At 37.1% G+C, this 19399-nt stretch overlaps 1 protein-coding gene across 2 annotated transcripts; it reads right to left on the reverse strand.

Moving 5' to 3' along the window:
• Positions 1–13520: 13520 nt before the first annotated feature.
• On the reverse strand, positions 13521–18680 carry LOC135607563 (serine/threonine protein phosphatase 2A 57 kDa regulatory subunit B' kappa isoform-like). 2 transcript variants are annotated; one of them, XM_065099503.1, is made up of 3 exons: positions 18328–18680; positions 16773–18055; positions 13521–14310 (listed from the first exon to the last, which is right to left on the reverse strand). In XM_065099503.1, the coding sequence occupies exons 2-3, from the start codon at positions 17931–17933 to the stop codon at positions 13942–13944; spliced, it is 1530 nt and encodes a 509-aa protein (XP_064955575.1). In that variant the 5' UTR covers positions 17934–18055; positions 18328–18680; the 3' UTR covers positions 13521–13941. The 2 variants fall into 2 exon arrangements, with proteins under 2 accessions (XP_064955575.1, XP_064955574.1); XM_065099502.1 differs by having other exon boundaries at positions 16773–18680.
• Between the last annotated feature and the right edge of the window lie 719 nt (positions 18681–19399).

A 19399-nucleotide genomic window follows, 5' to 3' on the forward strand; every position in this document is an offset into this window, starting at 1 on the left:
TTCCAACGATCTCTTGGTAATGTTCCGATAGACTCCTAGCAACCTCCTAGACTTCACGATGATCTTCTTAGTGAGTTTCAACGAGCTTCTCTGGCAAGCTCCGAGACTTCTCGACTAGTTCCGATAGAACTTCCGATGAACGTCCGGACTTCTGACGAACTCTCGAACTCCCAACGTAATCACGTCCTTGACTCTGGAACTTCATTTTACTTCATGTCTTGCTATCATAGTTAATCTTGCACATGTAAAAACACATTTCAATCTAGACAATTAATTCTAAGTATTAATCAAGTTGTCCAGCATATTATTGGTCCCTTGATGCTTCATCCGATTCTTCGGCGCATCGTCCTCTCTTGCGACCTATTGCCCAATCGTCCAGTTGACTCTGCAACTCTGATATCCTTGGCATAATATCCACTCTTCTTAGTCCAATGCCCGAATCCATGGCCCGAAGCCTTCTGTCGATATGTCGACCGTTCCTTCGGCCCGACGTCCAATCTTCTTACATGTTTTCCCCCGGCATAACATAATTTTTCCTACTTTAATTGTCTCATCCTGATCGAAGCATCCCGTGTCACTCAAAACATAGATTAAAACATAAATACATATCAATTGGTTTCATCATTAAAATACAAGATTCAGCAATCTCCTCCTTTTTTATGATGATAACCAATCGACAACAGAGTTAACCTTAACTCCTAGAGTTTAAACAAACTCCTCCATCAATATGCCTTATTTATAGAAACTCTTGGATTCAAAAATCCAAGCAAACATGTCATGATCAAATCATGCATAACATCAACATACTTCTCCCCCTTTGTCATCAATAAAAAGGAGAAGTCCAATTATTCATGTGTTTGGAAATATAAGTTCAACTCATTACATGAAAAACATAATATCAAGTTTTATTATCATGCAATTTGAAACTATAATTTAGCAAGTGTTACATCATGCTTAGAACATTCAAGCTATCAAGTTGTATATATGCAAGGTAGTTAGATAGCATGTTCTACTTCATACAAGCTAGCAAAATTTCGAAAGCAAATGCAAGATAGCTTCTTGTTGAAGTGTGCAAGCTAGCGATTCTTGCTTCCTATTGCAATATGCAAGTTGCAAGTTTTGCTTCTTGAGATAGGCAAGAAAGTGATGTTTCAAGATACTAAGCTCTTTCTTCTCTTTTGAGAAGTGCCAATTTTTGCTTCCTTTGCAAAGTGCAAGCTAACAAAATTTTACATTATTTTAAAACATGGAAGCTAACAATTTGAGATGTTCAAGAAGCAAGTTCTTTCTTCTCTTTTGAGAAGTGCAATTTTTGCTTTCTTCTTGGATTGTGCGAGCTAGCATCTTTTATCTCCCCCTTTGTCATTATCAAAAAGAAGGGAAGACCCTTTATATCAATTTTTAAATTATGACAAAAGTAAGTATCAGTCTTATTTGTGTATCATTATATATTCAAATTAAAATATGTACAATTTCAAAAACCTTACATTTCATTTTTCATGCATGATACTGAAAAATAAATCAATCATCATTATGAGCATATCATACATGATACTAAAACATTAAAATTTTTAAGCATTTATCAACATGTTGATCATGATACCAAACATTCATCATTTAAAGCATTCATGATACACATCATATCCATCACATACATCATTATAAAAAAAATAAGTATTGCATGTATCATTCCATCACATGGACAATATCAAGAAGTATCATAGTATGAAGAATCTTGATTCATAGAGAAATATCATGTATCGAATATCGAGAAATCAAGATGATGATGAGATGAAGACATTCCTATAGCAAAAAGATGTCACATAAATGATCTCATTTCATGTATAAAATCTCTCAATTCTTTATGAAATATAATTTCAAAAAAAAAATCATGATTCATTTCGATAAATTTCAATAAGAAAATACAAGAACACATAGTAGGAGATCTTGATTCATAAATGATTTCAAGTTATAAATCATGAGAAATCAAGATCATAATTTTGATAAAACTCATTAAATTTAAATCATCAAAATCTCAACATTACTTTCAAGAGATTCAAAATGGCATAAACAATTTTATTAGTCTCTTAGTGAAAAATCGATAAGATAGAGAAAAAGAAAATTTTTCAAGAAAAATGCTTTCCTCTTTTTGTTTCAACTTATTGATTAATTTCATACACATATGTTCTTTTCTTTTATGCCAAATCATGACATATATCATTTTTAAAACCAAAAAAGTAACATTTCATCATGATAAACATCGATAATCCATAAATCGCAAAAATCATCATGCATAATTTTTAAAATCTCATGCATAGAATAATATCATCAATCATGGTATCAAAACATCATTATGCATCATTAAGTCATCAAGCATTTTTTCATAAAGTATTTTCAATTAAATACGAAGATCATCAAGATACACATTAATGCTTCTAAAAAAAAACATACATAGGATCATTAGATTTAAATCTAACATTTTATTCCATTAACATAAAACATGTAGTTTTCATTATCATTTTCAAAATTACTAGCATGATCATATTCTTTTGCATTTTCATTTTTAAACATGTAATTTTTAAGAAAATTAATTTTAAACTAAATTAAAAAAATGCATCATGAAAAGTATCATATAATTTCGAAATAAATTAAGGGGGTTTCGATTACCTCATCATTGAAAGTGGTTAAGGCGTAGTTTGCCACCTCATCTTTGTTGATTTTCTCCTCGTCTTCGGAGGAGCTCGATTCATCCCAAAGTGTGTTCTTCTTCTTGCGTTCAAAGCAAGTAGTTGCATTTTTTTTATTCTTTAATTTTTGTTTCATTAACTTTTTAAAGTTCATTTGTAGTTCAAGTTCACCATCACTTGAGCTTATGCTTGAGTAGTCTTCGATTGTTCTTGGTCCGAAATCCTTCCTGTTATTTGGAAGGTGGTTCTCAAGTTCTTCACGTGCCTTGTACGTCATTTCATATGTCATTAGAGGCCCGATAAGTTCTTCGATAAAAAAGGTATTCAAATTTTTTTATTCTTGTATAGCTGTTATTTTCAAATCCCAATTCTTAGAAAGTGATCGTAAAATCTTGTTAACGAGTTCAAAATTCAAAAAGCTTTTACTAAGAGCTTTTAAACCATTGACAACATCCGTAAAACAGGTGTACATGTCAACAACAGTTTCGCTTGGTTTTATTCGAAAAAGTTTAAAATCATACAATAAAAGATTGATTTTTGAATCTTTAACTTTTTTAGTGCCTTCATGTGTGATTTCGAGAGTATGCCAAATTTTGAAAGCCGTTTCACACATAGAAATTCGATTAAACTTGTTTTTATCGAAAGCGCAAAATAAGGCATTCATAGCCTTTGCATTTAGAGAAAACGTCTTCTTCTCCAAATCATTCCAATTGTTCATTGGAAGAGAAGATATTTCAAATCCGTTTTTGACTATATGTCATAAGTTCAAATCCAAAGAAAGCAAGAAAACTCTCATTCGAGTTTTCCAATAAGTATAATCTGTCCCATTGAAAAAGGGAGGATGAATGAGAGAGTGACCCTCTTGAAAGCCGAAAAGAGCCATTTCTCATGGGTGTTAAACAAACTGAGAAATTACGATGCTTTGATACCAATTGTTAGGATCATGGGTCAGCACTAAGAGGGGGGGGAGTGAATTAAGGCAGCCGTAAAATAACATCTTCAAAGACTCTGTTTCGATAAAATCGGTTTCCGATGTAAAATTGTTTCATAAATATCTTAACTTGAAACACGTTCGTAAATGTATTGAAAGTAGTGAGCTATTAAAGAGGTTTGCAGTAAAGATAAATTGCTCAAAGAAATGCAAACCAGATTTTAGAGTGGTTCGGTCGTGGTGACCTACATCCACTTCGCCGATTCCTCTTCTGTCGAGGCCATTGGCATCCACTATCGGTCTTCATTCAATAGGTGAAGACCAACCACCTTTTACACCCCTCTTCTCCTTTTTTCAGGTTTAGGAGACAACCCTTACAAGTATTCACTCTTCTCTTACATAATTCTAAACTTAGAATTTAGAGGAGGGGATCCACTAATGATTGCAATAGCATTTTCTTATTGTTAATCTCTCTGTGCTTATGTGCTTAACCAGGGATGAGAGAGGTATTTATAGGCTTTAAGTTGATTCAAATTTGGAGCCTAAAAACTTCTTATCCCAGGTTTCCTGGGTCCGGGCGGTACCACCGCCTGCGTTGGGTAGTACCACCGCTCAGTGTCAGTCTGACACTGACACTACACTGGGCGGTACCACCGCTTGGCACTAGGTGGTACCACTGCCCAGCCTGGCGGTACCACCACCTGCAGCCTCTCAAAGGCTGTGTCTAAGCGGTACCACCGCCTGACATAGTCTCAAAGATTGTGCCACGATGGTGAGACTTCTTGGGACACTATTTGGGCCTCTTATTGGACCCAACACAGTTTTTACATTGGTATAGTTGGCCCCTAATTGGGTTGGCCCAAATCTAAGCCCAATTACGTAGTAACTATGAAATCCTAAGACATTTGCTAAGCTAAACAAGTGCCTATGTCTATTCTTCCGGTGAGCTTCCGGCGAACTTTCGACGAACTTCCGACGATCTCTCGGTATTATTCCGGCGGACACCCGGCAAGCTCTTGGACTTCACAATGATCTTCTTGGCGAGTTTCGATGTGCTTCTTTGGCAAGCTCCGAGACTTCTCGGTCGGTTCCGACAGAACTTCCGACAAACATCCGAACTTCTGACGAACTCTCGAACTCCCAATGTAATCGTGTCCTTGACTCCGGGAGTTCATTTTGCTTCATTCCTTGCTGTCATAGTTAATCCTACACATATAAAAACATACTTCAATCTAGACAATTAATACTAAGCATTAATCAAGTTGTCTGGCATGTCATTGGTCCCTCAACGCTTCGTCCGATTCTTCGGCACATCGTCCTCTCTTGCGGTCTATTGCCCAATCGGCCAGTTGACTCCGCAACTCTAATATCCTTGGTGCAATATCCACTCTTCTTGACCCGATGCCTGAATCCATGGCCCGAAGCCTTCTGTCGATATGTCAACTGTTCCTCCGGCTTGACGTCCAATCTTCTAACATTTTTCCCTCGGCACAATATAATTTTTCCTACTTTAATTATCTCATCCTGATCAAAGCATCCTGCGTCAGTCAAAACATAGATTAAAACATAAACACATATCAATTGGTTTTATCATCAAAATACGAGATTCAACAACCACCTTATCAGGTGATGGTACCACTAAAGCTTGGTCTCCCAGGATCTGTCAAGCAGTGGTATCACCCAATGTCAGTTTGCAAGTGGTGGTACTACCTAGTACTAGTAGTGGTATGGCTAGTACCCTAGAAACCTAGGATGAGACACTTTTTTGCTCCATTTCTGAAGCTATTATGGCCTATAAATACCCCACTCTTTCCTGCATGAAATAGCAATGAAAGTATGAACAAAAACTATGAGATTTTGGGTTGTAAAATTACTAAGTGTCCTCCTCCTCTCTTTCTAGTTTTGTGATCATTCAAGAGATGTGTGAGGCTTGTATGGGTTGTCGCCTAAACCTGTGAAAAGGAGAAAGTGTTGTAAGAGTGTAATATCCCTCATTTCTGAATTTTCGTATAAGTTTCTAGTTGTAATATAAGTATCTATTTTAAAATTTGATAAAGAGTCAAAGTATGAATTTGAGAACTTATTCATAAGATTTGGGGGATTTGTTAAAAAAAAAAAATCTGAGGACCTATATGTAGACACTGAGGACCTAATCATAAATATAATAATACAAGGACTAAACTATAAAATACACAAAATTACAAATCCCACCGTTTAAGCCTCTCTGCCTTCGTGGAACCAGAGAAGGCAGCTGCGTGGAAGAACAGAGAAAGAAAGAAAGAAGAAGAGAAAAAAAAAGGGGGAAGAAGAAAAAAAAAAATTTGGGGCTTTGAGGTTTCTTGCTCAAATCTTCTCATTTAGGATCATAATTCTCAAAGGCAAGTATTCTAATCCTATCATATAGAATTATTAGTCTTTGATCTCATATTTATTCTGAATTATTCGAGAGATTTCAGCCTAGAACCTGATATTTCTTTTGTTAGATACAAAAATCATGGATCTGAAATTTTTTGGTAAACTGATCCCTATATATTGTTTTAGCCATAATTTTTAGCACCAAACGTGGATTTAGGTAGGACTTTATTCATTTGAAAGTAAACTCTTATACCTTTCTTTTGACACTGATTTTGAAAATTTTGGACACCGAATACTTACCCAAACGTCTGTTTGAGCCTATGGATGCTGCAAAACAGGGATCAAAATTTTTGACCTTTTGATACTAAAATGCCTATAAGTCCCTGTTGGAAATTCTGATTTGTTCCAAACTGATTTCATTCAAAACTAAACTTGTAAACCTTTGTTTTTACATATAGATTGAAAATTTTGGTATTCAAATGCCTATCTTGTTATCTGTTGAACTCGACCCTATGAATTCTGCAAAACAGTGATTTTGTTTTTGACCTTTGGTTACTAAATCAATGGTAACTCCTTGTTGGAGACCTTGATTCAACGAAATTTATTTCATCAGAAAATAGATTGATATATCTTTTGATATTATATTTCTTGAGGGTATTGGAGCATAATTGGCAACCTGAAGGATTTATCCAATGTGCCTCTCGAATTCTGCCAGAAATCGAGCTTTGGTCGATTTCGCATATTCTTGTTTCATTCCTTTGGAAATTGATATCCTTTAGCTTTCTTATTCAATTGAGCTTTATATTACTGCTTTGAATTCTTGTATGCTCTTGTCCTTAAAATTATTTGCATTCTTGAAAACTATTGTGTAACGTTTATGCTATATCGTTTTGACTCATATAGGCACATGTATATCCTATTGTTCCGTATTTGCTTTCGATATGTGCCTATTCCAGTTTCATTCCTTTGGACATTAAATTCATCTAACCTTCTTATTTGAATTGAGTTATATATGATTGCTTGGAATCCTTGAATGCTCTTGCTTTCATTTCCTTTCAAATCTGAATACAATTGTGAAAGATTATTGTTTACTTCGCTCGTAAAGGCACATGTATGTTTTGTTGTTCCACGTGTGCTTCCGATATGTGCTATTCATTATTCATACTATCCTTTTATACTCTGGTGTTTGTGGGATATTATGAACATTTGCTAGAAATGGTAAAGGGAGTCATGCATAGAGCCTGCGATGCTCTGCCGACCCCCTCTGACTTCACCTAGACGTGGGTGGATGGAGCTCCCAAACGTGGGAGACTTCTGTCTGGTGGTCATTCAGAAATAGATGAATCATATTCTGTCTGTGGTCCCACTACACCTTCTGTATGTTTGATATGATATCCAGAGCTTTGGTTATGTGTTTCTATACATACTTTGGATAAGAATGATATGAATGCAACGTTAAATATGACATTTGAGCTTCTGTTTGGTATTTGTTATTGATATGTTCCGAAATGTTTCATTTGTTATTGATATGCTCCGAAACGTTTCATACCCCATTGATATGCTCTGAAATGTTTCATTTATTATTGTTACGCTTCGAAATGTTCCATGTCATTGATATGCTCCGGAACATTTCATAAGCCATTGATATGCTCCGAAATGCTTCATCTGCTACTATCTTAAATTATTGTTCACAATACCCTTTTGTACTCTGGTGTTTGTGGGATTATTTGGACCTTTGCCAGAAATGGTAAAGGGTATGTGCTTAGAGCCTACGATGGTCTAGATTATGTTTGGTGGTCATTCAGAAATGGATAGACCATATTATGTTTGGAATCCCACTTCACCTTCTATCTGTTTCATCTGTTATTGTTACGCTTCGAAATATTCCATATGTCATTGATATGCTCTGGAACATTTCATACGCTATTGATATGCTTCAATTACTTTATGCTCCATTTGCTATGAACTGATATGTTCTGAAATGTCCTATTTGTCATTGATATGCTCCGGAACATCTCGTACGCTATTGATATGCTCCAATTACTCTATGCTCTATCTGTTATGAACCAAATATGTTTGATTGAAATGACATTTGAGATTCTGCACCTAATGAGATTACGTCTATGAATTCTTATATTATGCCTTGCATTTTGAAACCTTATTTGTTTGGAAATTGCTCTCTTTTACCATGGATATGTTAGTCACTTGCTAAGCTTTATATGCTCACCCCGTTGTTGTATAAATTTTTCAGGGTAGCTTGTCGCTTGCTTAAATGTTAAGATTGGGCTGAGGTAGTGGAAAGCTAAAAGATTTAGGGCAGATCTTTATTAGTATATATGTTTTGTTGTATAAGCACACTCTGATCTAATGAAATATTGACGATGAATCTAAACTTGTGGATTTTGTATAAGTTTAAAGGACCTCTCATGTTTAGGATTCTGGAATGTTAAGTTTAATTCGTGTAACGATATGAACTTAGGGTAAACGTTGGTTTTGTGACTGTACAGATTCCCACACTTGTGAATTTATATTGTGATTATTATTTTGGTGAGTTGAGTTCAGATTTTATGAATTATCAAGCGATGTGTTGTATGTTTATGAACTGCACAGGGTTTATAAATTTGTAGATTATAGAGGTAAAATTTTGATCTGAATGTTTTCTTAGTGACCTCAAATGTGTGTTTGGATCCTGGATGGATTTATGTTGAAAAATTTTAAATATCATGGATATTTTTTAGGGGTGTGACAAAGAGGGTGGTTGATCTTCGCCTATTGATGGAAGACCGTTAGTGGCTGTCGGTGGCCTCAACGGAGGAGGGATTGAAAGTGGATGTAGGCACGATGACCAAACCACTATAAATCCAGTGTGCTTTCTTTCTGTGTCATTTCTTTCATGCTTTTCATTCTCATCACTCACTAATTTACTTATTCACTGCCTTCAATCACTTACGAATGTTTTCAAGTTTAAACACTTTTTCGGATGCAAGCTTTATCGAACGAATCTTCGAATCAATGCCGGTTTTATCGAAAGCACTAATTCCCCCCTGCCTCTTAGTGCCCTCTTAGGTTGCAGTTGCTTGACTGCGGCTTACATGCTGCTAGCCATAGATTACCGATTGTTGCCTATTGGCCACCTGCATACAGCTACTCACATGATCATTTTGGTTATAGGCTTTGGGATCCAGAAAAACAGAAGGTGTTTAGAAGCAGAGACGTAGTCTTCTTTGAATATCAAACTTTTGAAGATTTGAAGAAGAAGGCACCAGCCAATACTTCTATAGAAGGATTAGCATATTGTGACCCAATTACTCCTCCAGTATATCAGGGTGATGGGGGAGATGTGCAGGAAGATAGTGTAGAGCCTGAAGTTGATCTACCTGTAGGACATGTTGAGCAAGAAGAAGTTGGAGAGCAACTTCCTACAGAACCTCAGTTGAGAAGATCTTCTAGACAACGTCAACCTTCCAGAAGGTACTCTATAGATGAGTATGTGATGCTTACTAATGTAGGTGAACCAGAGAGTTACCAAAAAGTAGTTGAAAGTGAGCAAAAAGAGAAGTGGTTAGTTGCTATGTAGGAAGAGATGGATGCTCTTCAGAAGAACCACACTTATGATTTGGTGCTACTACCAAATGAAATGAAGGCCTTGAAGAACAAGTGGGTTTTCAGATTGAATACTCAAGAATATTGTTCTCAATCAAAGTATAAAGCTAGATTGGTTGTAAAATGCTTTGGTCAAAAGAAAGGTATTGACTTTGAAGAGATTTTTTCTCCTGTGGTTAAAATGTCTTCTATTCATGTTGCTCTTGGTATTGCTGCTAGCCAGGACTTGGAGGTTGAGTAGTTAGATGTGAAAACAGCTTTTCTTCATGGGGATTTGGAGGAGGAAATTTATATGGAGCAACCAGAAGGCTTCAAAGTCAAAGGTAAAGAGAACTTTGTTTGTAAATTGAAGAAGAGCTTGTATGGGCTAAAGCAAGCCCCAAGACAATGGTACAGAAAGTTTGATTCATTTATGATAAAACATGGATACAAAAGAATGGCTTCATATCATTGTGTATACATCAAATGGTTTGGTGAGGATTTTATTATTCTCTTACTTTATGTTGATGACATGCTTATTCTTGGGAAAGATATGTCTAAAATTGACAGGTTGAAGAAGGAACTGAATGAGTCTTTTGCAATGAAGGGCATAGGGCCAGCAAAGCAAATACTAGGTATGCAGATTTCTCGTGACAGCACAAATAAGAAGATTTGGTTATCATAGGAGAAATACATCAAGAAGGTATTAAAAAGATTCAGTATGAGCAATGCAAAACTAGTCGGTTCTCCTCTTGCAGGTCACTTCAAATTGTGCTCAGAACAGAGTCCATCAAGTGATAAGGAGAAGGAGAAAATGCAAAAGGTTCCTTATGCTTCAGTAGTTGGAAGTTTAATATATGCAATGGTATGTACGAGGTCAGACATCGCATATGCAGTTGGTGTTACTAGCAGATTTCTTGCAAATCCAGGCAAAGAGCACTAGGCAGTAGTAAAGTGGATTTTTAGATATCTTAGAGGGAGCTCTAAGGTTTGTTTAAGCTTTGGAGGTAAACCACATGTGTTAACAGGTTACACAGATGCAGACATGGCGAGAGATATAGATACGAGGAAGTCTACTTCAAGTTATGTACTTACTTTTGCAGGGGGAGCTGTGTCATGGCAATCCAGGTTACAAAGGTGTATTGCTCTCTCTACCACAGAAGCAGAATATATTGTTGCTACAGAGGTATGCAAAGAAATGTTATGGATGAAAGAATTCTTACAAAAATTGGGACTGAAATAGGAAAATTATGTGGTACATTATGACAGCCAAAGTGTCATCCATTTGTATAAGAACCCAATGTTTCATTCCAAGTCAAAGCATATAGATGTCAGATACCACTAGATTCGAAATGTATTTGAAGAGAAGCAGTTGCAGCTTTAGAAAATTCACACAAATGACAACGGAGCAGACATGTTGACAAAGACTTTACCAAAAGAAAGACGAGATATGCCGACAGCTGGTCGGTATGGCTTCACATTGAGGAGTGATGGGACTGCCTCCCTTATGGGCTGAAAGGGGAGGTTGTTGGGCTGACAGCCCATATTTAGCCCATGGTGGGCTTTATTAGCCCACAGCTCACACCCCCTCTTAACCTAATCCTAGATCAATATAAGGGGGGTGTGGTGGCTGCGTTTTGGCATGAAGGTGGCTACGTTTTTGGGCAGAAAAGGGCAGCAACATGGTGATCCTTGCAGCAGCAAAGAGGAGAAGAAAAAGGTAGAAAAAGAAGAGAAAGAAAGGGAAGAAAATAAGGACAACGCAGAGAGACTGTTCTCAATCATCTAGTAGTATTCTCATCTCAAGTTAGATCAAATCTATAGTAGACTCTTGCTGTGATTACTTAGGGAGGATTTAGATATCGTAGATAGTGATGTGATCCTTATATCCTAGTTGTTCTCTTGTGATTGTTACTAGGGTTTAGGGCAAGAGATTGAGATTTGTATATTCATTATTCTTATAATGGATTATCTCTAATTTGTCCCTGGTTTTACCCTTCATATTGGAGAGATTTTTCACGTATATCTTGGCGTTCTATTTTATTATGATTTCATTTAATTCTGTTGCATATCATGGCCTGCTAGTATTTGTTCATATACAAAAGTTTATTTCGCTTTATATCCCCATCAATTTGCCCCCGTTGTGTTTCGACACAAGAAAGAAGTTAGGATACTATGCATGTTAGATGCTTTGTGGATAAAAGATATTTTATGGCAAAATTTGGTCTCATCATTGTTGAGGGATGCTTCGTGATCGATTCAATTGTGTCATTATCGAAAGATGCTTCATGATCAAATTTAGTTGCATTAGCATCAAGGGACGTTTCATGGCCAATTCAATTGTGACGTCGTCAAGGGACGTTTCATGATCAGATCCTCATTATCAAGAGATGCTTCATAGCTGATTCGATCACATTATTATTAAGGAATACTTCATAATTAGATTTTACAATATCGTTATCAGAGGATGCTTCTTAGTTGTATTCAATCGTGTTACTATCAAGGGATACTTCATGATCGACTCAATCATCATTGTTAAGAGACTCTTCAAGGTCAAATTCAATTGCATCGCTCGAGAAATGCTATATGGTCAATATATTATATCATCATCGAGGAATGCTTCACGATTAGTTCAAAGACATCATTGTCGAGAAATACTTTATGGATAGATTCAACTATCTCGTTATTGGTGGGTAAACACCCACCAATTCAATTACATTATCGTTGAGGGATGCTTCGTTGATCAAATTGGATTGCGTAATTATCAATGGATGTTTCATAGTTAAATTTGATCGTATTATTATTAACGGACGTTTCATAATCAGATTCGACTATATCATTATCGAGGAATGGTTTATGGTTGATTCGATCATATTGATATTGAGGGTGAAACATTGTGACAATGATGTAACTATGATGTGACTGAAATTGACTATTAAGCATGTTTTTAAGATGATGCAATCAAAGCATCCTATCACACAATTGCAGCCATATTCGACAAGGAAATGACCCACGAAAGTACAACCAATTTAGTTATTAAACATCATCTAACAAATGCTCAATGTGGTCGTGAATGACACATTGGCTCCCAAACCCTTTCACTAGTTAAAAAATAATGGGAGCAAATGATATTAGAGAAATCACATGAAGGCAACCATCAACATATCACACTTGACCAACAAGTCAAATGGAACCCATTCTACAAAGTTGGTGATGTGACACCAATGAGGATGTCACTTTGGTCTCACGAGATCAGCTACACAACATTGGCATGAAAGTTGACTGAACAAAATCTACAATGTATTCACCAAGTTCGATATATAATCCTATAGCCCATTCAGATTAATATGCATATCTATTCTCGATATTTTTCATTTTATAAAAAGACCCAATGATCGCCCACCATATATTAGAAAGCTCATATGTATATTCTCAAGTACTTTTGACTTAATGCATCAGCTAACTTTGACATTTGATCGAATTCATCGAATCCTTTCTTACTTAAGCATTATATTTAACCGTGAATGCTCCCGATATAACTTTCGACACCTCAAGTTGAGATTGTCTTAAAAGTGGATCTCAATTAGCCCCAAACCCAATCTATATTATATGTTAGAATAACTAGATTCTATAGTAGAAAACCCTAACTCTCAAACTCCTAGATAAGTTTAGATAAGCTTAGGACACGACGACAATGGTGATCATTCATTACATGATTTCTATCATATAAGCGCGGGAAACCACCACCATTCATCATGCCACAGCTTCGCTAAGAAGTGAAGAATTTCGCTGCGAACAGTGGCTCGACTCCGGCATCCTCACAAGGCAATAACATTACCTTTGAGGACGGAGCCTCATTCGCTGGAGGCAGCAAGCACCTTGTAAGCCAGAGGAGCACCGGCGACACACGTCACAACTCCGTCAGTCTCGCATCATAGCATCAGCCAACTAATGTCACAAAACCCTAAATCCAGCACTCAGAAACACAATACGATTAAATAAAGAACATCCATCAGTCCAACACCACACCAAATCCCACTTCCTGTCGGTAATGTCACTGCATCGAACAATGCATAGAACCCTGCGTGCCCCGTGCTGCTGAGTAAGATACTTACAACTGTAATCGGATGAACCACCAAGTGGGCAAACAAGAACTACGGGAATTGGCTTATGCTCCTAATAAATAGCATAAGTACCCATAATGGTTGCTATTACTCCTACAAGCATTCCCTAAAATACACCACCGATCTCTAGCAGAGCAATTAGGGGGCACAACAATAAACCCAAAGAAACAGAGAAGAGTGGGCTAAAGCACTTGTGGAAACTGCACACACACCCCAGGCTAATCGTTCTCATTTTCTCTCGTGCCATTTCTACTTCTTCGGCCTAAGTAAGAGCAGCAGTAATAGGTGGAGCCACTGTAGGCATTACTAGGACGGCTGTGTTACCAGTTACTGGCTGCAAGGCCGCACTGCCCTCCAGATGCTCCCAGATCATCTTTCGTTTCTCCTCTGCTATCCTTCTCTTCTCTTCCTCCTCGCCCAACTCCTTTTTGCAAGCCAAAAATATCTCTTCGTCCATCTCAGATAACATGTTCTTCACATTTTGTGATAGATTAATAACCGCTTGATTCCAGTGACTCCGTGTGTTCCTTTCTAAAGCTGGCAAAACGAGAGGCATGATTGCTTGCCGGTTTTGGGACACCAGACTAATCACATGGTCATTATTCAACAAAAATAGCGCCCTCTCTGCAACCTGAAAATCATTTAAGACATCTAAGATATTGATGATAATATGAAAAATGAAACACAAGCTGACTGTAAGAAATGGTATAAATTCTGGTAACAAATTTAAGGAAGACAATGTAAGGTGATGGACAGGTTGTCATAACCAAAGATGATCTTACAGATTATTCATTAAGACATCATCCACTTTTTTTATGATACAGTTCCAAAAAATTTATTCATGATTATAGTGCATTTTTTATTGTTTGCTAACCACCATAATGGAGAAAACAGATGACCACACTTATTTTACATCACTATCTGTTTAGAGACTGGGTAATCACAATGAAGAAAAACAAGCATAGGAAGAATTATGTAATGTGACCTTACTGATAAGTTGTTCTTCAAAATTTTCTAGTGTTGCTATAATTGACCACCAGGAACTGATTTGCCGTACTGTTAGCATATTCATGAAGAGAATACAATCAAAGAACAACACGAACAATAAAGTAACAGGAGAATACAATACTAGCAAACAAAAAGAACATGATAGAACTCTCAAGCAGACGTTACTATTTAAAAGGACAAAAAGAAACTAGAAAGAAATGGTTAAATTTAGGTCTACAGAGAAATTTGAACACGTAGAAGGTGACTTTAGGTGTCATTGTCAAATGCTCCAAGTGTGGAAACAACATTTTGTTTACAAGGGTAAAGTTGCATAGATATCCTCCCTATACTCCACATTATTGGAACCTCATGTATGTATATATATATATATATATATATATATATATATATATATATATATATATATATATATATATATATATATATATATATATATATATATATATATATATATATATATATATATGTATGTATGTATGTGTGTATGTATGTATGTGTATGTATATATGTGTATATATATATATGTATATAAATATGTATGTATGTATGTATGTATGTATGTGTATATATATATATATATATATATATATATATATATATATATATATATATGTGTGTGTGTGTGTGTGTGTGTGTGTGTGTGTGTGTGTGTGTGTGTGTGTGTGTGTGTGTGTGTGTGTGTGTGTGTGTATGTATGTATGTGTAAATAAATATATATATATATAATGCAATGTATTTTTGGTTGTACCTTCAAGTGTGAATAAGAGGTACTAGTAAATTTCAGATGAACAAATAATTAAAGTCATCATTATTACAATATATACTTGATTAAACTACCTTCTATACATAATAACAAAAACACTAAACACTTGATGGTATTTCTTTGAAATAATATAATAATCGTTAATTTATCTACTGTGCTGTGCTTAGAGTCAGGGTTTCTCCAGCACTTCAAAGTGCTCTTGTACAATGTACTTTAATAACTAAAGAAAACCATATGTAACCTACAGCCTATATAAAGATACCACTGTGCTGTGAGTGGCATTTTTTTCTCTCCAATTTTGTTCATGTGCTAGATATAAGATATCTACTTTCTCTTTCCAAACTTGTATGAACATGGGCCTATCTGTTTCATATTTGTATCTCAGATCCATCATTATGCTTCATACTTGCCATTATCAGAAGAAAGGACCATACAGAGAACTTCTGATCCTAAGTATATTTGTTCCTCCATCCTCAAATAGTGAGTCTAACAATTTTAGTTTTCAATACACCATTAGAAGAACCACATGTATCAACATTTAGATATAACTGCCATGTTTCAAGAATCATATGAGCTAGTTAGGGCATAAGGAGCTGGCTTCAACCATAATAAAGATAATTCAGAGGCTTATGACACTGGTAGCATTATAGTTCATTCTTTTCCTATTACTCATGTTAGGCTACAATTTTTCCCATATGATCTTCAATAATTTGGATATGATTTTATTTTTTATTTCTGCAACTTAAAAATAGTTATCAGCCTTCCATCATTTCTTGCGCACTCAACACATTAAGCTCAATTTCTCACTTTATCTTCACTAGAGCTGGAAAGCATAACACATTCTAGGTGACAAATTATCAACACAGATAAATCCTGATTCAGTCTTGTTTGCTAAAATTTTCTGCAATCAGCAAGGAAGTTGAATGGCAAGCCTGTAAATGCCAATCAATAGACAGTCTAATCTGTCAGGTTACCTCTGAATGTTCACATCATCCAGAGAGGAACCAGTGTAACATGAAAAAAAATTCAGATGACACTACAATATCTTCTTTTTGGCAAAGAAAAAAAAAACAACTAAGAGGAAAAGGCAAGAGAAGTCAACAGAAATTTTCTATTGGTGATTCAACAGAATTATTCAGTGAGTTGGGAACTCAATGCTGATGCTCACAAGATGGAGTCATCCCTTACCAAGAAAATTCTTGGAAACTTATGGGTACAAGGATCAACCTTTCAAATTGTACAGTAGGTTCAGGCTAACTAACAAACAAGCATAATGCTCCAGTGGACAATAAAAGAAGACTAGATACAACAGTTTTCATTACCTGGAAGTGGGAGCTGTTAATGGAGAAACCAATTCTCTGAAACAATGGGACCATACAGTTTTGAAGCTCTGCAGTGTCACTAGCCTCCAAGACCTCCTCCAACTCGCTCAGGAACATGACTTCCTTCTGACTATTTGTAACCGGCCAATACCTTACCAACCCTTTTATTATTGAACATGCCATCTTGGGCTCTTTCTCTATAAACTGTGTCACACAGTAAGTCAGCTGTTGAAGATAGACACCTAATGTTTTTGGTTTGTGCAAAGGTATTAGAACCCTCTGAAAAAATAGCCTGTGCTCCTCCTTCAGAGGCAGTGCAAAACCACTGATCACACTACCAAAAACTTCTAACAACTCAGCAATCCCATTGTGCCGGTCTGCCTCAAAAACAAATCGGTAAAATATGTTGCTCGCCGCTTTACGGATGAAAGGGCGATGCACCATAAATTTTCCATAGATCCTATGCAAAATTGTTTTCAAGCAATCCCTTTCCCTGGGGTCCTCAGAATCAAAGAGGTCAAGCAGTCTCACGATGAATGAAATGTCAACATACTTCTTCCCAATTTTAGCATCAAGTGAGGATGACTCTACAAACTTGAGCAACAAATCATAGACAAGTTGCAGATGGCACCAAGCAGGATCGAATATCGGTTCTTCCTCCTCATTCTCCCCACCACCAGTACAAGATCGCATGTTTGGAGGAAAGGCCCTAAACAAGTTAACTGCAAACATCTTACAGCAAGCAGAAATCATAGGCTCGGTGAAACGAGAAGCCCCAGCATCAACATAATCAATGAGACCCAATAGCGCCTGCCTTTTCATATCCTTCTCGGTGGAGTTCTTGTTTGGATCCGAGAAATCGAAGACAACACAGCAGAGGTTCAACTTACTGATGAAAAGGTTCTGTTTTTGTGAGTTAGGAACATCTTTGAATAGCAAAAGAGGTTCGATGCTGGTAACGACACTGGAGGGGAAGATAGCAGAAGCAGTCCGCTTCACCGTGGTTGATCGTGAGGGAACCACATTGCCACTGCTAGTCCGCTGGATCGGATTCCCGTTCAAGGGACCCGTACAATCGTTGCTGGGATGACTATCGGAACCCGAGGAAGCATCAGATTTGGAAGACTTGCGAGGTAATTTACTCAGGAATTGCTTCCACATGGTGCCGAGATTGGGGAAGCCACTCAGATCAAGCTCATGCTGGCGGGGTTTGGCAGGCCTAAACCCAATTTTGTTTTGGGATACACCGATGCCGATGAAAGACCAAATGGTGCAAAGAGAACCTAAATACCAAGCGACGCCAGACGACGACCACAACAACAACAACAACAACCGTTCTTGATCAGAAAAAGAAAAGGGAAAGTAGAAACCGAAAGCAATTAAATTAGAATGATACTGAAACCACCACTTCCTCTGAAGCTCTGAGATATCGAGATTAAGTAGGAGAAGGAAAATCCTTGCGCTTAAATAAGTGATCACGCAAACAGAAGCCAAGATCGAGGAGCAGAAACAAGGGATTTCAAGAACGGCCAACCGAAGCACAAATATCACCTACCGTCACTCCAAGGTAACCGAGACTATACCAACTGCAGATCTCCACCGAGGGAACGCTTTGGAAGAAGGGGACCGACCGCAAGCGCTCGGAAACCTCTGGAGAAAGACGGTATCGAGGTTTTCTTTCGGGCCGACGTTTAGGGATCTAGCGAGAAGAGGTCGATCCGAAGCTTGGTTCCGAGAGGCGGCGACGAATTCCAGCAGGAACTCGAGAGATGGGCGCCGCCTTCGATCTCTCCCACCCGCATTGCGAGATCTGCTGTAGAGGAAGAGGAGACGAGAAGCGGCAGGTTAAAGAAATAGAAACAAATTTTAGCAGAAGCAGCAGCAGAAGTGACCACTGTCCCTCCCTTCTCCTCGCAGAAGCTTATTCTTTTGCGGTTCGGAATGAACGGTTCTGGTGGCCCGCCTGGCGCAGCTCGATTCATCTGTGCCGTCGGCAAGAGATTCACCGATGAAAATAAACAGAGCCATCGATTTACATCGTCAACCGTTGATATTAGATGCGTAGAATGGTTGGAACATATCCCGGATGATTCGGCCAAAATAGATGCATCGGACTAAGTGAGATGGCGGCAGTACCGGCATCATGGGGTATTCGGATGAATTGTTTTTGTTTTTGTTTTTGTTTTTTTTGGGTCTAAGATGGGTGCATCGAGCAAAGAGATACTTTGTTCTGTTTGTTAGTGCTTCAAATACTTCCGATTGAAGATGTTTTGTCTAATTAAAACACATTTGAGTGTTTTGGATATTTTTATCTTACACAAACATATTAGATAAGGAAAATGTCAAACATCTATACTCTTAATTGGGTTGGGATATGTAAGTGTCAATTATGGGCATCAATCCGAGATGATAATTTTGACTTGATTTTTGTCTCGTTTATTCAAATGTCATTGGGAAGAAGTTCGATGTGAAATAAAGACCGACACAAGAAGTTGACTAGGAAAGATGTCTGTCAACTTAAGGAGATTCCACCCGAACCCATCTATGATTCCATTTGGTTGGTTCGAGAATTCAAAATGACTTTATGAATTCAGCATTAGAAATATTGTTCCTTGACGCATCGAGGG

The sequence above is a fragment of the Musa acuminata genome, chromosome BXJ2-3, assembly GCF_036884655.1.
Source record: "Musa acuminata AAA Group cultivar baxijiao chromosome BXJ2-3, Cavendish_Baxijiao_AAA, whole genome shotgun sequence".
Lineage (NCBI taxonomy): Eukaryota > Viridiplantae > Streptophyta > Magnoliopsida > Zingiberales > Musaceae > Musa > Musa acuminata.

Coding starts and splice junctions, on each gene's coding strand:
- LOC135607563 (XM_065099503.1), bottom strand. CDS start 17,933: ATGTGGAAGCAATTCCTGAGTAAATTACCTCGCAAGTCTTCCAAATCT. Junction 14,311..16,772: donor TTAACAGCTCCCACTTCCAG/GTAATGAAAACT, acceptor AATGATTTTCAG/GTTGCAGAGAGGGCGCTATT.